The sequence below is a fragment of the Cyprinodon variegatus genome, unplaced genomic scaffold (genome assembly GCF_000732505.1).
Source record: "Cyprinodon variegatus isolate N-32 unplaced genomic scaffold, C_variegatus-1.0 Scaffold185, whole genome shotgun sequence".
In the NCBI taxonomy this organism is placed as follows: domain Eukaryota; kingdom Metazoa; phylum Chordata; class Actinopteri; order Cyprinodontiformes; family Cyprinodontidae; genus Cyprinodon; species Cyprinodon variegatus.
The window spans coordinates 221,688-241,066 of record NW_015150638.1 but is presented as its reverse complement, the minus strand read 5'-3'; the positions used below and the strand labels follow the sequence as shown (position 1 = coordinate 241,066).

The following is a 19,379-nucleotide window of genomic DNA, read 5'->3' as shown; positions in this document are numbered from 1 at the left end:
TTACATCATTTATTGAAATAGACATGTAACTGCAAGTAAGGTTTGTGACTGACCAATATTTTACCTGCTTGTTGAGTACTAACTGTATCAAAAGGGGAAAAAAATGGACTAACACAGAGAAGAGGCATCTGTTTCATTTATACTTTGTGATATTGTCACCTATAGGTCAGCAGAAATACTGAAAGCTACAAGGACAAACAAACAAACAAAAATAAAAAAGCATGTCCATGTAGTATGATAGTCAATCCACTACTCTCAACCCTTCAATGATTAAACTCTGTTTGCTGTGGGATCGATGCATGCTGAAAAAGAGAATCCCAAAGCAGGGTGAAGTTTACAGAGCTTTAGCCTCAGGCTAAATGTTGTACAAAAACCAGCAACAACATCCCATGAGACGAAGCATATCTGTTGCTCCAGCTGAGCTTGTACTTGTAGGAGGCTTTTAAAATGTGCGCTGAAGGATAGCTGCTATTGAAGAGATGTGTATCCTTAAGGTAACGCTGTCGACTTTTCATTTGTTTTACCTCCTTTCTTTCTTTTCATTTTTACATCAGGAAAAGAGTCTGTTGAATGATTAGCGTTTGGGTTTTCCAGCCATCTCCTCCAATTTTCTGAGGTTATTGTGCGCTTTAGTCAATACTGAGAAAGGAAAGAGCTTTTTGCTTCATTTCTGACCTCCGGTTTCACTGACAGCTTATTTCCATCCCCCCTCATTATTCTTTAAGCATGCAGTAGACATAAATTCAATCTTCCTTATTATACCTTTATCAGTATGAAATTAAGGTTAATTGACTTTGCTGGGGAAACATCAAATGAAACATCCCTAATGGAAGCAAAATGAAAATAACGTCATCTCCAATTGCTTTAAAATATTTCTCAATATACAGCCTAGTTTCCAATTCCTCAGCCTCAGAAATAAGCTCCTCTTGTCCCGGGAGATAATAAATGAATCGAACCCCCACCACCCTCCAAAACCCCTCCTTCTTCCTTATCGGTCATCTATTTTTCCAGAGTAAGCTATTACTTGCTGAGGTTGCTAGGCAACAGGAAATATTAATAGCGGCTATTATTAGCCAGCCTCTGCAAGAGTAGTACTAAAATGTGGAAGTGGGAAACATGAATGTGTTACATAAATCTCTGGACCTTCTCAGTACGGCAAGTCTCTGTTTGTGCTGTGATTTATGGCAACGACGGTTCATTTATGAGAAAAGGTGGTGTGAAATAAGAAAATGGAACATTACCCTGAAGGGCTATTTGGAAATAAATAATTGCAAAGGTGAAACAAAAGGTGTTTAGGAAGCAGGCGTTCCCTCTGTGTTTGCTTTCAAAAAGTTGCTCATAAAAAAGGGAATCATTGTTCAACATGATAAGGAATCATGTAAAGATAAAAACTTTTCATATACAAGTCGGAGATGAAGAAAAATACTAAGTATTTATAGTGAGCCCTATTCACTTGAATACCCCTAAATAAAATCCAGAGCATTGAAAGGCCTAGAGAAGTCTTCAGTAAAGGCCAAACATCTGACCAAAACAGGATGCATGGCAAAGCCTGGTGGCAGCAGCGTCATTCTGTTAGAGAAGCTGGTCAGAATGAATAAGAGCTCAAATCTAGGGCAATCCCTTTAAAAGGACTGACAACCCTAAATATCAAGTTACAGCTGCAATAGCAGATGTGTCTGTCCATGCATTTCATTATTTCAGCCAGATAAATCTTCTTACTTTTTTTTTTATTTTTTTTTTTAGACTTAAACTAAAGATTTAACTTACACACTAGCCAGTGGCTTAATCCTAAAGACTGGCTCCACCAGAGGTCTTTCCCACCACCCAAAGAAAGAAAAAAGAGTTTTCAATTTATGCAGTTTGATTTAAAAAATCACATAAGATCTGATAGAGGATAAATGTCGTTGATGCTCACATTAAAGCATAAATATTCATGGTGGGGGGAGAGAGAGAAATAAGTAATATTTATGTCAGATGAAAGTATATAACACTGAATAATTCACCACAAGGGGCCATCTATAATTCATCTGGTTCGATTCTATGATTAAAGCATTTGAATGTGTTCGCCAGAGGTGTTTACATGTTCGGTCAGTTGCATGTATAACATAAGAGAGAGTCGTTAAATTAGGAGGGTGTTGTTGTTGTTGAGGGGGTAGCCAAGATATTCTGCATCCTTTTAGAAAGAAAAAGTAGCTGAAAGGGATATCCCAAATCCTCAATGAGAGGTTTGGTTAAAAAAAACACATTAAAAGATGTATTACAAAGTGTTATTTCTCTTGTTTTGGAGCGGTGAAGAAATTAAAAAAGGTATTTTGTCGAGGTCTGGATGTTAAGGAGAATATAGCTTTCTGTTATAAGCAGACTGCAGTTTGTACAGCTCAGTCTCTTCTTCATTGGGATTCAACTGAACTACTTGACTGATAGATTTATTTTATGATTATGTACAAGCGTTGGATAGAATGCAGAGGATTTTGTCATTTCCTTTTGATGTGTGGTATGCCTCAAGACTTAAAAACAGACAAAACTGTCTATGACAGAAACATGTCAATGTTTCAGACTGGTTGGCTGACTTCCAATGCCCTGACGGTAAAGTAATTCTATACTGTAGCCCAGAGCTTGACTTGCATAAAAGCCCACACTTAATACAAGGCCTTAAGGAAACAAACACAACTCACCGAGTGGATAGGCCCAGAGAGGAGGTGAGTGTCCTGACCCAGCATGTTGGACATCATCAGAGCGGGCAGCTCGGGATAGGAGTAGGTGTTGAGCAAGCCATTGTGAGGCAGTGAGTGGAAGGGGTAACCCGAATCGTGCTCTGTGAGGTGAAGCAGGGAAGGGTCAACGTGGTTTGGAGGCGTGATGGGGGGAATCTCGTAGTCTTCATCCCCTGTGCCCCCTCCTCCCCCTCCTCCTCCACCTCCACCACTGCTTCCTCGACCCTGACTGGAGTAGCTCTGGAAAAGAAGAAACAATGAAATGAGCATCTCCAACTTCTAATTGTCAGGTTTTGAAGAAGGAATTTTTTACTCACAGAGGACAAGAAAAAAAAAAGAAATGTATTGTTTCGTTACTCAAGGGATAGACAGTTTTATACAGAGCTACAAAAAATTTTAGTGGATGATTATACCCTTCCTGACTCATTAGAAATAGGAATTAATTTAATAATCAATAATAACAAGATGCAAAAGCAAACTGCTGGTGTGGAAGTTGGAGAGAATTACACATCTTATGTCATTACTTTACATTTTATCATTTTTTACCACGACTATGAAGAATCCTAACTCTGTCCATCCTGAAAAAATGGTGAATTATTAAATGTTTGCATTATCTTGGAAACAATAACCTAAAGCTCTATTTTAGACGCAATACACATGGGAACCCATGTTAGCCGTGCTTATAAAGACTGCATTATGCTAGAAAAATTTAATGACTGTCTAAATCATTTACATTAATTCTTTTGGTCCATAACACTCTCTGTAGGCTTTAGCATCCCATCCACTAAACATGTACATTAAAGGTGGCTATCAGGGTAAATCATGCCCAATGCTAACTTTTTGACTGGCATTTAGAAAGTGCATGCAAGGTACTCAAAAGATATATTTTTTGTATCAAAAAATAAAATAAAAATTAAACTTCTCCACTGTGAGATCAGTGAAATCAATCAATCTATCAATACTCAAAACACTCTAGCTAACCTGCATTAAAGCAAATCTTTGCAACTGCAAAGCTGCAAATGTTGATATATCGCAAAGCTGGCTGCAACATTGTATATTGTGCAGCTCAAAAGTTAATTGTGCTAATGTATATTTTTCATAAAACAGATAATATGCTCTGTAATAAGTTTTGCTTGTTTTGAATGATTAGATCCAGTTTAAGAGCAGAGCAGTCTAGAACCAACTTCTGCCACTCTTACACACACACTGTGATGTCACCATAATTAATGACTGATCGTTGAAAGACTGATTGAATGAAAAATTTAAAAGCCTGCATGTAAGTCAAATTACTTTTTTTCTATTAACCTGTTTTTAATTGTTAAATATTAAGCTGTTTTTATTTTATTTTAATAAATCTAGATGAATTATCATCTTGTGATATAGGACACTCATATTTAGCTTGAAAAGATGAAGGAGAAATTGAATGAATTTTTCTTAAATGTGGTATTTCTAGTTACCTCTGGCCAATTAACCGGAGATATATATCCTATGTATGGATTTTTAGTGATACTGAAAAAGAAGCACTATATTGTTGCTTTAAGTCAATAACAACTAAAACAACAAGAAGAAAAATAAATACATTTTATCTATATTTCTTTAAAAAAAGCTGGAATCAATAAATATTTGTATCAATTCTACATTTTTCACAGCTTATGTTTAATCCATCTATCTGTTGTCTTATTTGACGGCAATAAAAAGCAAACAAATTTGCAGCAAAAAAGATTAAAGGCAAATTAAAACCAGAGATGTGTACATTTTAACCTGCTACATGTAGAAAATACAAAGACGATTGCTTGTGTGGTGATGTCTCATGAAAAAGCAAAGTTAATCAAAAAATTAAACTTTTCTTAGACAGCAGCAAGAAAACAGCTTATCAAACATGCTCAAGACTAAAATAAAGAAATTCCCTAATTGGCTTTAAAATGCACCTGTTTATTTGTGTTGTTCATACTTGAGTATGAACAACGCTGCCTTTGCAGACACAGAACTGCAGCAGATACACTATTTTATGCTGGAAATGAAAATAATTAGAAATGCAAATTGTTGCACTTGGAAAAGTGTAAAGAATTCATTCAGCACAATCGTACAGAGTAAATTAATTAGTCAGACAACAACAGCTGCTATACAGAATAATTTGCCTCAGAAATCTTGACAGCTTTGAAGCAACAAACTGTCAGCCTGCACGCCTTAAAAAAACAGTGAATCAAATTCATTACGTGGAAAAACACACCACAGAGAGTCACTTAGTTGTTATTTTATAATCCCATAATTACTTTGGCAATTTTGTTTATATAAACAGAAAACCTGAAATGAAGAAAATGTTGCATTTCTCATAATGGAATAAATTCAGAATATCCAGCAGTTAAAGCAGGAGAGATTTTTATAGGGCTAATAAGGTGATACACGAGCAGTGTCTTTTCCAGGGCCTATCTTGACATAATGTTGCACGGAGAAATATGGTTTCATGCTCTCAAAAAGCATACTGAGGGTATTCACCAGGGAGTGAAAAGCAATTTTGTCAGAGGCAATCTGATGCCAACTCTCTTTTATAATGACTGAAGAAAATTAATCATCACAAATAATATTCCAGTGTCAGCCATTCAAGAGCTTTTTAATAGAATTTTTATTATTCATGTCTCGTGGTACACATCAACTAGTCCGTTCTGCAACATTTCAGAAATCAATTCAATATCATCTTCATGTAGGCTGTCATCTCGCCTGCCAGCGCAGCAATTCATCTTGAAAACAAATACTTTTAGCAAACAAATGGCAAGAAATGCTGGAGAAAAAAACCTCTAAAAAAACACAAAAGCAAAAAAAAAAAAAACACAACTGCAATGTGCTCACTAGTAGAAACAGTGCTTGAAGACAGGATGAAAAGTCTCATAATGTGCACTATCATTAGGGAGAAAATAATAATCATAATAAAATAAGAGTATGTTTACTACCACAGGGTGATGTGCCATTTTCTCTTCCCATAACAGTTATTGCTCAGAGCTTGTTTAGAAATATTGTCAGCACACATTTTTTTTCCCATTAGGTTGCACTATTGTCATTAGTGTCTATTATTTTTAACATACATGCCATGCATACGTATTTTGATATAACACACAGTTGCTACATTCACTGGTCATCCAAAACATCTATTTTACACAAATGTCTGTGTGCCTAAGAAGAGTTAGTAGGAATTATAAATGCCTTATAGCCTCAAGACATCTCAGCTTAAAGCAGAGCCCATAATATTCCTTTTTATCATGGAGCTTGATTATATTGTTCGGAGAACATACCTTTAGCCCTGACATATTTAGAATATCTACCAATGAGCTTTACTGAATTGAATAGAAATTTATTTTTGTTAAAGGGGAATGCCGTTATTTTTACATTTGTTTTTACGTTATTACATCATGTTCTAGTCACCCGTATGAGTTTTGTGTCATTTGGAGCCGTTCTGAAGATATTCCGTTAGGTTATATCAAAGTAACGTCTTCCTATGGGCAACCAGTTGAAGGCACAAACTGAACTGTTTATAATTTATTCTTTATGGTACGCCAGCATTCATAACATGTAGGTGAATCACTGTCCCCCAGACATCCGCGGTTATATCTTTTATATTTATATTTTTTAAAAACAAAGCAGAGCGTGTATGACGTCATCCGCGCGCGCCGGCTACTGTTCATTCTTCCTGTCCGTTGAACTGCTGCTAGTTTTATTCACATGCCTGGAAGATGTCTAGTGCTACTACCACAGATGATCTCACTCTCGAAATGGAATTGAACGATTCAGATTAGCTCGCCGAATGAATAGAAGGGGTAGAACGTAGCTGTCTGGTGTAATGTACATTGGTTAAATAAAGTTTTTTTGAAAAAGAAACAAGATATTCATATAAATACATAAGGGCTCCACAGTGGCATAATTGTAGCACTGCCGCCATGCAGGAAGAAGGTTCTGGGTTCGATTCCCAGCCCGAGGTCTTTCTGCATGGATTTTGCATGTTCTCCCTGTGCATGCGTGGGTTCTCTCTGGGTACTCCAGCTTCCTCCTACAGTCCAAAGCCATGACTATCAGATTAACTGGCTGTGACAGACATAGACAGCTGGAGAGAGGCACCAGCATCCCCTGCGACCCAAGCAGGGTTAAGCGTAATGGAAAATGTATACAGTACATTAGGGATGCACGATATTGGGATTTTGGCCGATATCCGATATGCCGATATTTTAAAACTAATGTAACCTATAACCGATATCGATACTGATGTTAAAGCTGGGGAAAAAAAGTAGCAATTGAAAATAGCAGTTTTGTTATCCATTTCTGACACTTTGAAAAATAATATACTCAAATATATTTTCATATGCTGATATCAAATTGATTTTAAAAACGCGGTATCGATCTATTTTACTTTCAAAATCTCGTGAAATTTCATCGTTCTGTTACAAACTCTCGTGATATTTTGCAAATTCTTGTGAGATTTTGTTAGTAAAATAGATCGATACCGCGTCAATATATCAACATATAAAAATATGGCAAAATTTTGTGAATTTTCGGGGGATTTCGTACCATAACGATGACATATAGCTATATTTCATTAGTAAAAGAGATTGATATGGTGTTTTTAAATGGCAATATATCAGTATATGAAGCTATTGTGATATTTTAATGTATCAATATTTTTTCCCTCGTCTTTAGACGTTTTTAAGTCTGTAAAAAAGAAGATTTTGAGGAAGAAGAAGGAGTAGTATTTTTTTTTTTTTTTTTTAGACTTTAGAAACTCAGAAGCTGATCAAATATCGGGTTAAATATCGGTGGGGTGGCCGATGTCCGATATTCAGTTTTAAGGCCGAAACAGACCGATACCGATAGGGGGCCGATTATATCGTGCATCCCTAGTATACATATATGCAGTATATCATTTATACAGATACCAGAATTTGCAAAGATAGTCATATTTGTACTTACCTGATTGACAACTTTTCAGATGACTACTTTCCATTATAAAGTAGTCATCTGTTCCATTAACATTATAACATACTGAACTAGTTTTTGGCTAAATTAACCCACTTGTGGCTCCAATCAGGATTGAAACCTAGAACCTTTTGGCCACATGGCCACAGTGCTAAGAAATGCAGCACTCTGCATCACACTTCTTATCTGTCCCATTAAAACAAGAACCTGATCATTGAGGTGCAATGTTCTTAACAGCTGAGATATCCACCCATTGAACAGAACACAGCAGAATAGATCATTCATCAATTTGAAAGTGTTAATGATAAAGAAGGCCAAAACAAGGTAATATATATATATATATATATATATATATATATATATATATATATATATATATATATATATATATATGTAAGTTTAATTTTAATGTGAACACATTTAAAAGCAATCCATTAAATCTGGATATTCACTTCACGTTCAACTATGAATTAGACAGACATATTTACAGCATTGTTATCTTTCTTTTCACTGTATGTTTTTTACAATAGAGGAAAGTCAATGACAGTCTAAACACATCGTACATCAGAGAAGAGTTTCTTGTGAAATGAAATGTATCTGTTTTGCATGTAGTAGGAATTAAATACTGTGGAAGGCTATTTTCGTGTTTTATTTTCTCTTTGCAACTTTTTACGATGCCCTTGGAGATAAGACAAAGGACAAGGACATCACAAGTTTAACATTTTTCCAACATGGATAAATAATTCATAAATATACTGTCTTTCAGGACATGGAGAATAGGAGATAAAAGAAAGAGAGGGTCAAAAGAAACATTAAATGTTGATTCAGCCTTCTCTCATTCTAACCTTCAACCCTCCTCCACTGAGGTGAAACTTAAGCAAATATGTCATTTTTGTTGCACAAGGACCTTTGAGGACTCTACAGAGCAATGCTTCTCTAATTCCATTTCTTTGACATTAACAACATAGGACTAAGCCTTGACGTTACTGGAGATCAAAACAACATATTTATACTTTTTTGGTAGCTTAAAGATCTAAGATGTTGCTCTGAGCACTGTTGTCATTTATAGACTGTTACCAATTGCTAGAAAAACACCAATGCCTAATTTTAAAAAACCCAAGGCTTACAAAAATGTGTTGTTATGGTTTTCAATGTGCGTTTAGAAATGTCTGAGAAGAAAGTTAAATCTATGAATACCGGACTTTTTACTTTTACAGCTCACTTAAAAGTTCAGTTTAAGTACTGAACTGACACAAACTGTTAATCCTATGACATATATATGAGTATATACATCTCATATTATATATAACAAGTGAAGATGAATCAAAGGTAATGAAGAAATGCAGGGCCAACTGTAACCCATGTTTGGTGCACTGCAAAAAGGATCTAGAAATAAGCCAACAATTCTTAAGTAAAGTGTATTTAATCTTAATTTGAGAAGGTAAATAAGATGATCTGCCAAATGAATATTTTCACTTTTAAAATAAGATAATTAGAAAATATACACTTGAAATAAGTTAATTAGTTAGTGGTCGTTTTTTTTTTTTCTTTCTTATTTTAAATATAAATTGTCTTGTTTCATTGGCAAAGTGTCTCACTTAACTCCTCATTTCAAGACAAAAATACTTATTTAGATTAAAGACCCTGTCACACCTTGATGATTTAGACCAGCGTATGCCTGACATACGAAAAATCTGGTAAAAATTATGCTTGTGCATCATTTCATGGGCATTACGCTGCTGTGGGTTATGCATAAGTTAGGCTGTCGTTCTGAACTCTTTATGAATACACTATGTATACCCCCAAACTTGAAAAAATACATAGAAAGGTCAGCATATGCCATTGTTTTAGGAGATTCTGGGACATCAGGCATATGGTGTCTAAATCTGCAAGGTATGACAGGGCCCTTACATTCCTTGTAGTGTGTAAGAAAGCCTCACATTCTGCAAAATAAAAACCTTTTTCATCCAGTTCCACCTAAAGCTCCTGTGACTGAAGCCGATCCACCACCATGACCTCCACAAAGACTCTTCACATCACAACCTCAAACAACTGCTGGGGTTTATTTTGAACTTCAACATATCTCGGTCTTTTCTCAGACTGTGGGCCAACAAGGTTTGTTTCTTTACTTAGGATAGATCGTTGCAGCTGAGGTTGAAATTATCTAACTAGATAAGAACATGGTCTGCTTTTACTTTTAAACAGGCAATGAGGGTTTTTTGCAACCCCAATGACTTAACCTTCAGAAACAACAGCATACAAAATTATTTTTACCATCCCACACTACAAAACACTGTTCTGTTCTTGTCCACAGACCCATTTCTCTCCACGCTGTCGTTCAGAGATCAAGCAGCGACAGATTCCATTAAGCATGACTGTCAACCTGTGTTTAACTTGAAAAATGTAAATTGTAATGAAACATTGCAAGTAAGAAAAAAGCCACTTTGAAACCTAGTTTAAGAGGAGTTGGACATTTGGATGATTGATCAATTTATTGGGATTGTGATATTTAAATCAAGTTTTTTTTGTGTGTGATAAAAATCAAAGTAATTTAAGATGAACCATTTGTTGACATTGAGTCCAAATCCAATAGTGTATTAAAAAATAAAAACGTATCACAAAGTTGAGCCTTTTTTTTTTTTTTACTTTATCTATAAAAAACACCCCACTTTATTCCTCGCTTTCTGACATCCAGGCTATAAATCACTTCAGAGTATAAGTTTTTAATTATTCAAGACTTTATTTCAAAAAATCATAGCCCAATCTGGAATGATTAGCAACTCAAGAACATATTAATAATAATAGAAGACGGAACAGGCTGAAAGCACCTAGTATGGTAACATACCACATTAAAAGCTATTCAGCAACACAATACCATAAAGATTATACCTGAGGCTAAATAGCTGAATTAAATAACAAGCCAAAAAGTCTCTGCTAAACAAGTTCGACAAGCCCCTAATATTATTCCACATTACTGAATCTACATCCTGGGTCAGTTAGGCTTGCAAAAGTTATCTCTGTTTACAAAATGCTAGAATAGTTTTTTTTAGGAATTTTTTTTACAGCTTTTTCTAAAACTTATTTAATTGTGTCATATTTTACAAAATGAAAAAAGTGTAAAATTTAACTCACAACATTAAAGTAAATTTGAGTTCTTCCCAGAGCAACACTCTCAAATCTGGGTGATCCCAGGTCAGAAAGGATATCTAGTGAGTCCTATTTCTACATTTAGTAGAAATTTAATGGCCGTGCCACTTCAACCGATCCCTTCAAACAGGAGGGATCAGCAACTCTACTTCAAGCTACTCCCTAATAAAGGAAGATAATTTCAGTTTTCTCTACCTGTCGAGGTCAGGATTTTATAAAAGCTAGATTGTAGACATTAAAAATTTAGGAATTGTGTTGTTTGTCACTATAACAAAAGATCCACATTAGTGGACTTGGGGCAAGGATTTGTCCATCCATCTGACCTTCCACCCTTCTCTTACTCAAGAACAAAACCCAGCCTTTAGCTCCACTTAATGCAGGCACTAAACAACCCATTGGGTGGGGGGCACCCCAACTATTTCCCCCAGTAAGGACGTTGACCTCAGATATAGAAGAACCTCATCTTGATCGCTTACCACTTTCACTGAATTTCATTGGATGCTGAAGATCAGGGCATAAGAACATTAACAGAACCAGATAATCTGAAAAAAGCAAAGCTGAGACGTTAAGGTATCAAGACCAGACATCCTCTTTTCTAAAATAGTTTTTTGATATCCTCAATGGACACAGTCTACCCTTTCTGCAGACTCATCCCAAACACATTCCCAAGACCCCTTGTTCAATTCTGTGACACTACATTAAAACACAGGTCCTAATATGCCCCATTGGCTTTGTTACCAAAATATTTATAATTTTGTGCAACCAAATATAGAACCACTGCGTCAAAGCATAGAGAACATATGATAGTAATTAAGTTACCTTTCAGAAGAAACACTCAAATAAGTTTACGGTAATTTTATGTTTCCAGACATTAATGGTTGAGTAGATGAGATGGAGTCATTAGATTTCAAATGGAGCCATTTGTGGCCCATGAAGTGTTTAATAGAAGAAAGCTCATCAGGGAACAATGATGTGTTTGACAAATAGGAGAATTTAACTATGCATACAAGCTTTCTAAAACCCCAAAAGATCTCAGTTGTGTCAAGAAAACATAACTTGAATGGGGGTGCAATGTCTGATAAAAAGTAATTCTGCCTTATGCCGCCTTTAAAAAAATGACTGAGCAATAAAGAACAGCTGGTCATGCATAAGTAAAATGTTTTACGTCAACTCCATGTGCTTCAAATAGACAGATAGATAAATCTTGGTAGCTCTTTTTACACAACATGATGAATTTCCAATTCACCTTCGTAGAGAAGTCACACGAAGGAGAGAAAGGGTAGAAATCAAACCCACCATCAATAGGTGGCTTAGCTGAGGCCCCCTGAACAACTAACCATTACAGCGATGAGCTGCTGGTTCCAGAGAGGCTATCTGACCTGACTTTGAAATGACGGGGGATTCGATTTGGATGATGTATCAAGACAGACCGACAGTTTAGCACAACAGAGGGAGAAGGAAACGGCCAAACGGACGAGCCTGGCTGACAGAAAGACAGAACTGGGATAAGTAAAGTGTCTCTGGAAGGGGGTGGGGGCATTTCAGCGCGTCCAATAGCAAGTCAGGGTCATAGGTAACGTCCGTCAGTAAAGGACAGGTAGAGTGTGCTGGGCTCTGACCAATAGCAGAGGAATGAGCTAACCTATTCCCTGCTCCCCCATGCGCTGGTAATTCTCTCAAATGTCACATCAGAATGGATCTCATTTAGGTGGGTAAAAAGGACCTGACTCTCCATTGCTGATGTGGGTGGACCTGTGCTGGATTGGATGTGAACTCTAAAAACACGACTGCAAAGGAAGAGCTTTGAAAAGGCGTGAAAGAGGGGCAGGTTTATGTCAGAGCAGTTTAACTCAGTGATAGATGAAAGATAACGGGTTAAAACCATCTCTAATATTTTATGTTCAAGATAAATGAAAGTTCTTTATTTCTGGTCCAATAACCAATTTCTCTTTTCCAGTAAAGGTTGTGCTCTTAACCTTATCTCCCTCCTATTCTCAATTATTATCCAGAATTGAATGAACAGAAAAATATGTTGTCTCATAGTCACCCTTCCACCCCCAAGGGAACATGGAAGACCCAGTAATCACATATGGCACAATAGCTTGCCTATAATCCCCTTTATTTTTATTTTCATGATGTCACTCTCTTTAAGCCCCTTGCTTTATGAGTTGCAAACAGGGAAGAGTAGGGGCTGAAGAGAGGCGGAGCGGTGAGGGAAGGGGGGTGAAAACAAATGATGTGGATCCCTCATTGTTCTTTCTCTATGCCCTCATTCCAGTCAGGGCAATAAGAGAACATTGTGATTTACTGTCAGTGAAGCGCAAGAGTGCATCAGAGAGAATCCAGTGCGGCAGGGGCCATTAAAATAGATTTAACTTCCCACAGTATTAGGCCAGATGTCTGCACTTCTATTATATTTCAATCAGCCATGACCTTGGTCTCCACATGATGAGAAAGATCACTACGAGAGAGGAAAAGAGAGAATGAAAATATATGCAAAAAACCAATAGAAATATCAAACTACTTAGTCCCACTAAATCCCTGAGCGGCATCATGCTGCATATACAGAGAGAGAGAGACCAGGACGAAAATAGAGCAAAGGTTTCATGTTCTCTGAAAGTGTATTAATCACCAAATGCATTTCTGTTCCTGTTTTTAGAGGAGGTGTATTTTTGTAATTGAGAAGGAACAAATGAGGAACCCATAAAATCCTTTCAATCTGACTGAGTTGGATACATTTTGAAAAGAAGATTATGCAAAGATGTCTGTAGATATACAAAGCTGGTAGAGAAATACATCAGGTGACTTGCTGCTGCCAGTGCAGTGAAACCTGGTTCTGCAAGTTGCTGATTAAGAGCAGTTGACCACATATACACTTAACGCCTTTGAGATTTTTGTTGTAATAAAGAAAAAAACATTTTTTAACCTTCTTTTCATAAATACCCCAATAAGGAATTAGAGTTTGTGTTTGTAGTGTGCAACTGTGTAAAAAGTAAAAGTTGTATAAGTACTCTAACGTACCTACATTTAAAGAACAAGGGTATTGTTGACTTCTTATGTAATCACAGATTACCATGCTGTCTTTCATGCTCTTAATACTATTCAGTTTGGAGTAAATGTTTATATAATTTCTATAAAATCCTTCCTCTCTGGCCACAGTCCATTTATTTCAGCTCAGTAAAAGCGCAGTCGAGGTCACTGCTTGTTGCACTTCAGAGACCCATGATAATTGGACTTATTGGCTGACATAGACTGACCTAAAAAAAAAATCTACCACTGGTTATGACTACAGCTCACAGCTCCTCCCCCCTTAGCATTGGTGTAGATGTTGCTCATGTGATCCTTTGATGTTCTTCCAGCAGTTTTCACATATTGATGCACCAACGCTGAAAAAGACTTTTCAGCCTGATTTCATGATATCGAATTTTTTTTTTACACTCTTTTAAAAAAGTCAAATACACTACGATTGAGTTGCATCTCTACTTCATTCTGACGACCTTGCCGACGGGTCTGTAAAGCCTCAAAGAAGAAACGAGATGTGTGTTGGCGTTATCATTCCTCTTTTTTTTTCTTACATTTTCTCAAATATTCCCCTAGTTTTTTTTTACTTACAGCAAAAGAGTGAAAGCATGGAGAAGTCTTTCGCCGAGGTATATGAAGGGGTTTGGAAAGTAGATCCAGTGTTGTGTGGTGAGGAGAATGCTGCAGTTGTGCTGGTGGGGGTATAATGGTGCACTGTGACTCACTATTAAGTAATGGTGCTTTTTCACATCAGTTTCGCCTACACTAGGTGCCAGGGTGAACCGAGGTGTTTCTGACTCAGAGAGATATAGGAAAAAAAGATAAAGATAGGAAAAAGTGAGTGAAGGTGGGATGGTCCTACAGGACAAGTAACACCTGTCTCATGTTTAATGTTAACGGAAAGAGAAAAGCAACAGGAAAGACAGAACAATTTTGAAAAAAAAAGAAAAAAAAAAGTTTTATGAAAGTATAAATGGAATTCCATTTTAAAAAAGAGGTTACATTTCTACATTTTTCTGCCACATAATCTGAGACACCAACAGGTTTGTTAGATATCACCCACTGAGAGACTTGTCCTTCAATAGCCAAAAAAAAGGAATGTCAAAAGAGTTTCTGGCAGGTGATTGAATGAACCATCTGTTCACGTTTGTGCTTCACTTATCAAATAGGGGAAAAAAAATATATTTTGAAGGAAAAAAAGTGATGAAAAAATTAAAATTGAGTCACAACTTATTCTAAAGGTCAAGTGAAAGTCAGGAAAACCTCTGAAATATCATCTACCTACAGTGTAACCTACCTTTTGGATTTTATCATTATCTCCTTATATACTATTTGCATTTAACCTTTATCTATCCAGGTTTATCTCGCTGAGATTAATCTTTTTTTTGGTCCAAGTCTTTTAAGAGGTCAAATTTTTTATTGTATTCTTTGAATACAGATATGCAGAGTTCATCACTTACCACTGGTCATATGATGAATCAGGTACTAATTATCCTGAAAGTCTCATACCCTTTCATTAAAGATGCCTTTAGTCACATATGTGCTTAAACTGGATAAATGTGATGTACAGACTCATACTGTACTTTGTCCTCCCATCAAAGAATGTGTCTAAAGACATTATTTTAGTTTTTAGTCATCATAGTGTTGATTCTAATGGAGACCATAAACTGGTACACATAGATCAACATAACCTTTAACAAGTATTGCCTTATTTAACAATTTAACAACTAATCTAAAGGCAGTCTTATTTTAACCTATATTTATCTAGCTCAATCTGCAAAGGAAGTGCTTTGAAATCTATGTTATTTTTATGTTTCATGATCTTTTAACAACATTCTGAAACAACAGTGATTATGATGAAACTGCTGAAGAGTCTCAGTATCCAGGTCATAGTCATTCCAAAAAGTTATTAAACAATCCACTGGACTTTGTTTCCAAGTTTGAAGATGTTTCGCTTCGCATCCAGGAAGGTTTTTCAATTCAAATGTCAAAAATAGCGTTGAGTTGCTTTATATAGTAGCGCAACAAAGCCTTGTTTTTGCTTAGACAAGATGCAAATTGAATGGGTCCACCCCTTTGGAATGGGGATCGTTTGGCTTCTTTTTTTAGCCTGCAATGTCCCATACCTGTCTATGTCTCTGAACGGGGGGTCATTAAAGGGAATTGCTGGCCTGGCTGAATAGGTGGGGTCTTCTGCTCCCCTGTAAAGGGGTTGGGGTTGCGATGCACCTTGCAACTCCAACTCCTTTACAGGCAAACAAAAGAAGCCAAACGACCCCCATTCCAATGGGGTGGACCTGTTGATTCTGTTTTAATTAGCATGTTGTCTAAGCAAAACCAAGGCCTTGCTGGGCTTCTGTATAAAGCAACTCAATGCTATTTCTGACATTTAAACTGAAAATGCCTCCTGGATGGTAAGCAAAACATCTTCAAACTTGGAAACAAAGTCCAGTGGTTTATTTTTTTTTTACTTTTTTTGGAATTATGATGAAAAAAAATGTTCAACCTACTGTAAATAAGATCTCAATCAAGAATCGATAAAATGTTTTTGCATTGAGTTGTTAGGGTCTAGTTTAGATCACAATAATAATCATTTTCATAAATTATTTATAAATAGGTGTGAATCAATGCAAATGCTTAAAAAAAAACTAAATTGAGTCCAAAACTGTGGGGAGGGGTATATGGGTGACTTAGAATGCCCCAGTCAAAGTCAAGACCTAAAGACAATTAAGAGACCCACTGAAACATGACAAAATTAGTTTGTATTAACGCTTAAAAAGCACTGAAGAGTGCAACAGAAGTGCATATATCAGAACTTCTACTGGTCCTTTTTTTTCCTTTAACATGCACTTCTAGCAAACCTCTTAATCCAAATCTCCTGTTTTTGTCTAAACTTAAATTATGCCTGTGACCACACAAAGACGCACCCACACAGACTAATTAAACTGCAGAGCGATAGCAGAGGCCAGCCAAAATCCAAAAATGTACATTGAGAAACAAGTCTGCATAGCCACTCAAACTGATCAAGCCTGATATGAATGCCAAAGAAGGGCACTCATTGCCCATTAAATAAAATTAGAAATTGTGTTGGCGTGGTTGGAGGAAAACCAATCATTCTCATGGAGCTATTAATGTGCAGCAGAAATATAAACGCCTGTGCGCCTTATTTAACATTTATCCATGTGGCGGGTTTATAATGAGTAAACTGCCAGTTTTATTTTCCCTTTAAGCGTGAATAAATGCTCAAAAATTCAAGCAAGGTAACTGTTTATATTTTGCATTTGGTAAAGATTGATGGATCTGTCACATCTTGTCCTTTTCAGATAATGTAAATTGTTAAAGCACCTTTATAACTGTAGAAAATACATTCTGATTAAAAAGTGATTTCCTGGTAAAAATGGCCGCTATTAATCTAATCAAATCTGAAGCTAGTCAGTTTGAGAAATGTACATTTGTGTCGTGCTTATTTCCATTACATCAGGATAAATGAGGCATTTAATAATCTTTATTTCAACAAACTGTCCCCATTTGTAGCTTTGTGTGTGGGCGACACAAACAAAGCTGGTCAAAGATAAATCCCACACATTTGCTTATATTTTGAAACTCTAACAGATGAACCAAATGTAAAACATTAATACCATCAAACTTTTCCCACAGCTCCATATGTGCAGTTTGCATGCACATTTTCTCAACGAAAGCGTGCAATATTTTAAGTAACAAGAAAATCTTGTGTAAATGAACAAATGCGCAGAAGCACACAGCCAGCAGCCCCTTAAAAGCTGTTTCTGCTTAGTGGTTTTCTCTTTTTTTAAAAGCCAGGAGATGTTATGTGTAATGTAATCTTCTGGCTGTGTCAGGCTGCTACCTCAGTGAATTTGCTGTAGAAGACCCCAGACATGCAAACAAAGGAGTCTCTGTTCTGGCTACATGCGTCCTTTTCACAGGCACACATCATGTACAGGCTCAGCTAGGCATCTGACCACACTGTTTAAATGTGCAATAAAGCATAAGGCCTCTCTCTTTCAAAATGTGCTTGACCTGTGCAGCAGTGAAGCAATTCTGAGAACCGTCCTACGAACTAAGGGATAAAGGTCTTACTACAGACTAACTACAAAGAAAACTGAATAGAGGATCTGCTATCTCCATAACAAAACAATGGACATTAGTGTATGCAGTATTAAAACCCTGACTCATATCACAGCAACCATTGTAAATACTATTATTATAAAGGTTGCATCAAGTAAATGCACATATTATATGCATGCACTACTGATCATAGTACCTGGTCAACTGTTCATATCCTTATTTTGAATAATCATTGCACTTGATTGTCTTTAATGATTTTTAATCGTAAGGCAGTACCCACACAAATTACTCACACATCTAATAAAATATAGCTTCATAATAACTAATATGATAGCAATGTACTCTTAGAAGCAAGAAATGTCTGAATACACAAAAAATCATAATGCAGTTGTAGTGACTGGGATGCCTAATTAGGAAACTTGAGGTTAATTTTACAACCAAGTTTATAGCAACTTGGAAGAGATGCGCTTTAAACTCTGTACAAGCGAGGAAGTTAGGCTGTCCTTTATCTTTTGATTTGATGAGATAGATCTGACCATGGTTTTATCTGGGTAACATGGACACTGCTGTCATGGTAAAGACACAGCCATGCCAAAACAGACATTAAGAATAAAAACTAAATCATTTATTTGAAAAGTAAAGAAGATTTAAGAAAATGAATAAAACAAACCACAAAAAGTTTTTGTGTGGAATAAAAAAACATTTTTTGTAACATTATACCTTATTCTCTATTGTTAATAGATATGAAAATGCTGCAACTCTACCCTGCTATAAAATATCAAATTAAAGGTGCTCTGTTAAAGGATAGAACAGCCCAACAATGAACTCTGTGTTTCACAGGTTTCTTCAAGGCTTGAGTGTAAGCTTCTATTTGACAGCGCTGACAGAGCATCAACTGCAGCTGACATGTTTTGAAAAGCCCAAATTGCCTTATCCACTAAGAAGGTATTTGTTGACACAACACTGCAAACCTGGAGTGGGTGCCAGTGATTGACGCATGACCGCAGCACCAGCAAAACAACAAAGCTGGACATTTTTCCCAATTAGCGTGCACATGTATGCACGAGCAGTGACATAATTGGGGCAGACCAGGAAATGTGGCAAACAAGGATGGACTTTATAGCCTTGTGATGTGAGCTCTAAGCAGACAATAAGCTGCTAAAGCTCCACACTCAACCCTCTCTTATGGTCTCCGAATCCCAACATCAAAGAAACAATCCTATAAGATGAAAGTGCATCTGTGTGTTTATTGGACTTTTTATTTTATTTTGCATATGTGTGTTAGTTGGTGGAAATTTATGAGTTTTTATGTGTTTGCTGTGGGGTCCACATCCATATGTTTTTCATTTTTCTGTATTTTCAGGGTCTAATATAAATTTTACATTAAGTGAGTAAGCACATTTTTGTATAGTGAGAACAGTTTGGCTGCTTCTAGCATCTTCAAAGGTTTTT

General features: G+C 36.4%; 1 protein-coding gene across 2 annotated transcripts in view; it reads right to left on the bottom strand.

The window, feature by feature from the left end:
* LOC107087503 (thymocyte selection-associated high mobility group box protein TOX-like) overlaps window positions 1–19,379 on the bottom strand; it is a 112,090-nt gene that overhangs the window by 31,701 nt on the left and 61,010 nt on the right. For both annotated transcript variants that reach the window (XM_015379105.1, XM_015379107.1), the window contains one exon: window positions 2,676–2,954. In XM_015379105.1, coding sequence (XP_015234591.1) covers window positions 2,676–2,954 — 279 coding nt within the window. The remainder of the gene's footprint in view (window positions 1–2,675; window positions 2,955–19,379) is intronic.